This window comes from Pundamilia nyererei, unplaced genomic scaffold, assembly GCF_000239375.1.
Source record: "Pundamilia nyererei isolate P.nyererei 1_Seehausen unplaced genomic scaffold, PunNye1.0 scaffold03770, whole genome shotgun sequence".
Taxonomy (NCBI): domain Eukaryota; kingdom Metazoa; phylum Chordata; class Actinopteri; order Cichliformes; family Cichlidae; genus Pundamilia; species Pundamilia nyererei.
In genome coordinates, this window is record NW_005191171.1 from 1 (window position 1) to 2,894 (window position 2,894).

The 2,894-nt window shown below is 44.9% G+C and overlaps 1 protein-coding gene across 1 annotated transcript; it reads left to right on the forward strand.

Moving 5' to 3' along the window:
- Positions 1–627: 627 nt before the first annotated feature.
- On the forward strand, positions 628–2,888 carry LOC102195395 (chromobox protein homolog 8-like; the record flags this gene model as incomplete). The annotated part of the gene is made up of 5 exons (XM_005755842.1): positions 628–896; positions 1,025–1,068; positions 1,506–1,571; positions 1,985–2,051; positions 2,482–2,888. Coding segments are annotated over exons 1-5 (653 nt in total), but the record flags the coding sequence as incomplete, so codon positions are not given.
- Between the last annotated feature and the right edge of the window lie 6 nt (positions 2,889–2,894).

Consider the following 2,894-nt stretch of genomic DNA (forward strand, 5'->3'; position numbering starts at 1 on the left):
ATGTAATCTGAGCCATGCTGGCTGAATTATGGACACAGACAGTGAAAGTGTTTCAAGGACGGAGCAATGGGAACAAGTGGGAACAACCTTCTTTAGAGACTCGGCGTGTGAACACGACACTGCTTACATCTAACATTAAATTATGTTTTTATAATAAACAGGTCATTAAAAAAATTATTTAGATCTGTAAATCAGTTAAAACAGTAACCCGGGGTTACTCAGTACAAGCTTGATACGGTTTCATTTAATACATTTGCATCTGCATGTCATTATTATCATAATAATTATTAACCTGTTATTTTAGCGCTGAGTAGTTCGTGCTTCTGCTTTTTATAGACTTATATTTTGTGGATTTTTTTACACCTTTATTTGAGCTTTTTAAGTATACAATCTTTCATTAAATAAAGGAGTTAGTCTTCCATCTTTGTTCGCGTTTCTTTTTTATTCTAGTGAAATTCAGCGTTTTCTTCTCGCCGTGTAGGGGAGGGCTCTTTGTACCCCCTCATGGACCTCTGGGGGGGTCAGTAGACCCGCTCCGAGACCCTCTGACTTTGCTTAGTCCACTGTGCCAGACATTCCTGTACAGCAGCCACAGCACAAGACTCCACCCCTTCACTCAGAAATCCGGAGCACGTAGCAACAACTGAGCCAATGCGCTCCGCCACGATCCGTCCTACCGACCGCGGCGCCTGGCAACAGAAAAAGACGTGATGACGTCCTCCCCAGATTGCGTATTATGGGATGTGCGGAATTAAACAACCCGAAGAGGACGAGGGGAAGCCAAAAATAATAAAAAACACAGAAATAAACGAGGTGCATGGTGAACCATGGAGCTCTCGGCTGTCGGTGAGAGCGTCTTCGCAGCCGAGTCCATCATTAAACGGCGAATCAGACGGGTATTCGCTGTTTTTTTTTCCTCCACCCGCAGGCTGTGTCTCTGCGTCTCTAACGCAAACATGTGCGTTTGCAGTGTCGACACGTAGACATTTGATAACCTGACTCTGTTGTGGGTCTGTTTTTGCAGGGTCGTTGGGAATATCTCGTGAAATGGAAGGGTTGGTCTCAGAAGTGAGTATAATAACCGAAGCTGTGAAGGACAGCGCTCCATCCTGGCCGCTCGCACAACTGCACCATCACACAGTGTGGCGTTACTCAGCTTTGTGGATGTGTGGTTTGTTTTAAAAAAAAAAATGCATTTCACGCACTCGGTGTACGGCGGTGCCGTGTGCCGTGCGCCTGCTGGCTCGTGTGCACCTGGCAGGTGTTTGAACACATCTCGCTTTCAGCCCGCTGAGATGTGTTGAAGTCTACACTAGCTTTAGCAATGGCTGAGTTCACCATGCGTCACTGTCCTGCTACGTAGTCTGTAATTGCAGAGCGAGCAAAGCGAGATTGCTTTGATAAAAGTGTCAGGAGCGCGTGTTTTTGCGCACTGACAAATGAGCGTTTCTCAGTGTGTGTCTGTGTGTCGCCAAACACCTCTCCTCTCGGTTGTTGTGACGTAGGTACAGCACTTGGGAGCCGGAGGAAAACATTCTGGATGCACGTCTCTTCTCTGCCTTCGAAGAGAGGTGAGGGTTTGACAGTGAAACAAGTAGGCCTCTCTCTCCCTCTCCCTGCAGAATCGAGTTGGCACCGCGCATTTTGCAAAAGTGTCACTTTAAATAAAACATTTAGTCTGGGTTTAAATCTATGAGCCCCACATCTCCATTCCTGACAGGAAAGTGTCAGCAGAGCCACTTTAAGTAGCTGCAAGATGTGATGTCACCCATTTAAAATAAATAAATAAATCCCAAACAGATGCATATATATTTCGCTTTATTCGATTTTTATTTAGCTTACAAGTGAAAGCTGATGAAAGCTGGTTAAATTTCAGCCCATAGTCCAGTAAAATGAGATGTTCCAATTTAATCATTGACTTAATGAAAAATAATTGTTTATTGTGTCGTGCGGACTCTTTTAACGATTTATAAAAATTCTTCAGGGAGCGAGAAAGGGAGATGTTCGGGCCGAAAAAGAGGGGACCCAAGCCTGAGACATTTCTTTTAAAGGTGAGTGTTTATTGTATTTGTTTCTGGGTATTCCGTTTTATTCGCTTGTCTTTCCGAAGCGTGGCTTCATGTGTACACAGGCTGAACCATTTCAGTGATGTGTGCACTCCTATAAACTTTGATGCCACTGTGCTGTGGTTTCACTTTTTTGAAAACAATTGTAAGTTTGAAAAAAGATCTGCAAAGATCTCTTTTCTCAAGGGTTTCTGGTCATGCAATGTTGGACAAAGAAGTTTACGTAACTTTACATGTGAATATTAACAGTATTTTCATTCTTACAGCCTTTCATTCCCTTTAAATCACAGAAACTTTAGGTCAAGGCCTCTAAAACTTTACATTTGCTCAAGAGACTTAAAATTTTCAATTCTGGGAAACTTTTCGTCACAAATGTAATTGGGGTTTTTTTTCCTCTTATTTTTTGCTTCCTCAGGCCAAAGCCAAAGCCAAAGAGAAGACGTATGAATTTAGAAGAGAGGCTCCCAGAGGGATCCAGGTTTCCTATCCCATCCCCGAGCCTATCATAACACCGAGGGCCAGGGAGGGTTTGCGCACCGTGGTTCCCACAATCTTCCCGCCCAGCGCGATCAACAGAGGGGAAAGTGTCCACATTCGCCCACCAGAGTCGGAGAGAAGGCCCAGAAAAACTCCAGCAGCTGCTCAGCAGTTCCCCAAAAAGAGAGGACGCAAACCCAAAATGCACATGCATTATGATAAAGACGACGGCAGCAGCTCAGCAGAGCCGGACTCCAAACGTAGCAAGTTCACGAATGAGCCCACGTCTCACCACAGCCGACGCCCGCATCATCACGGGGAGACGTCAGATCACTGCCTCATGCAGTTGAC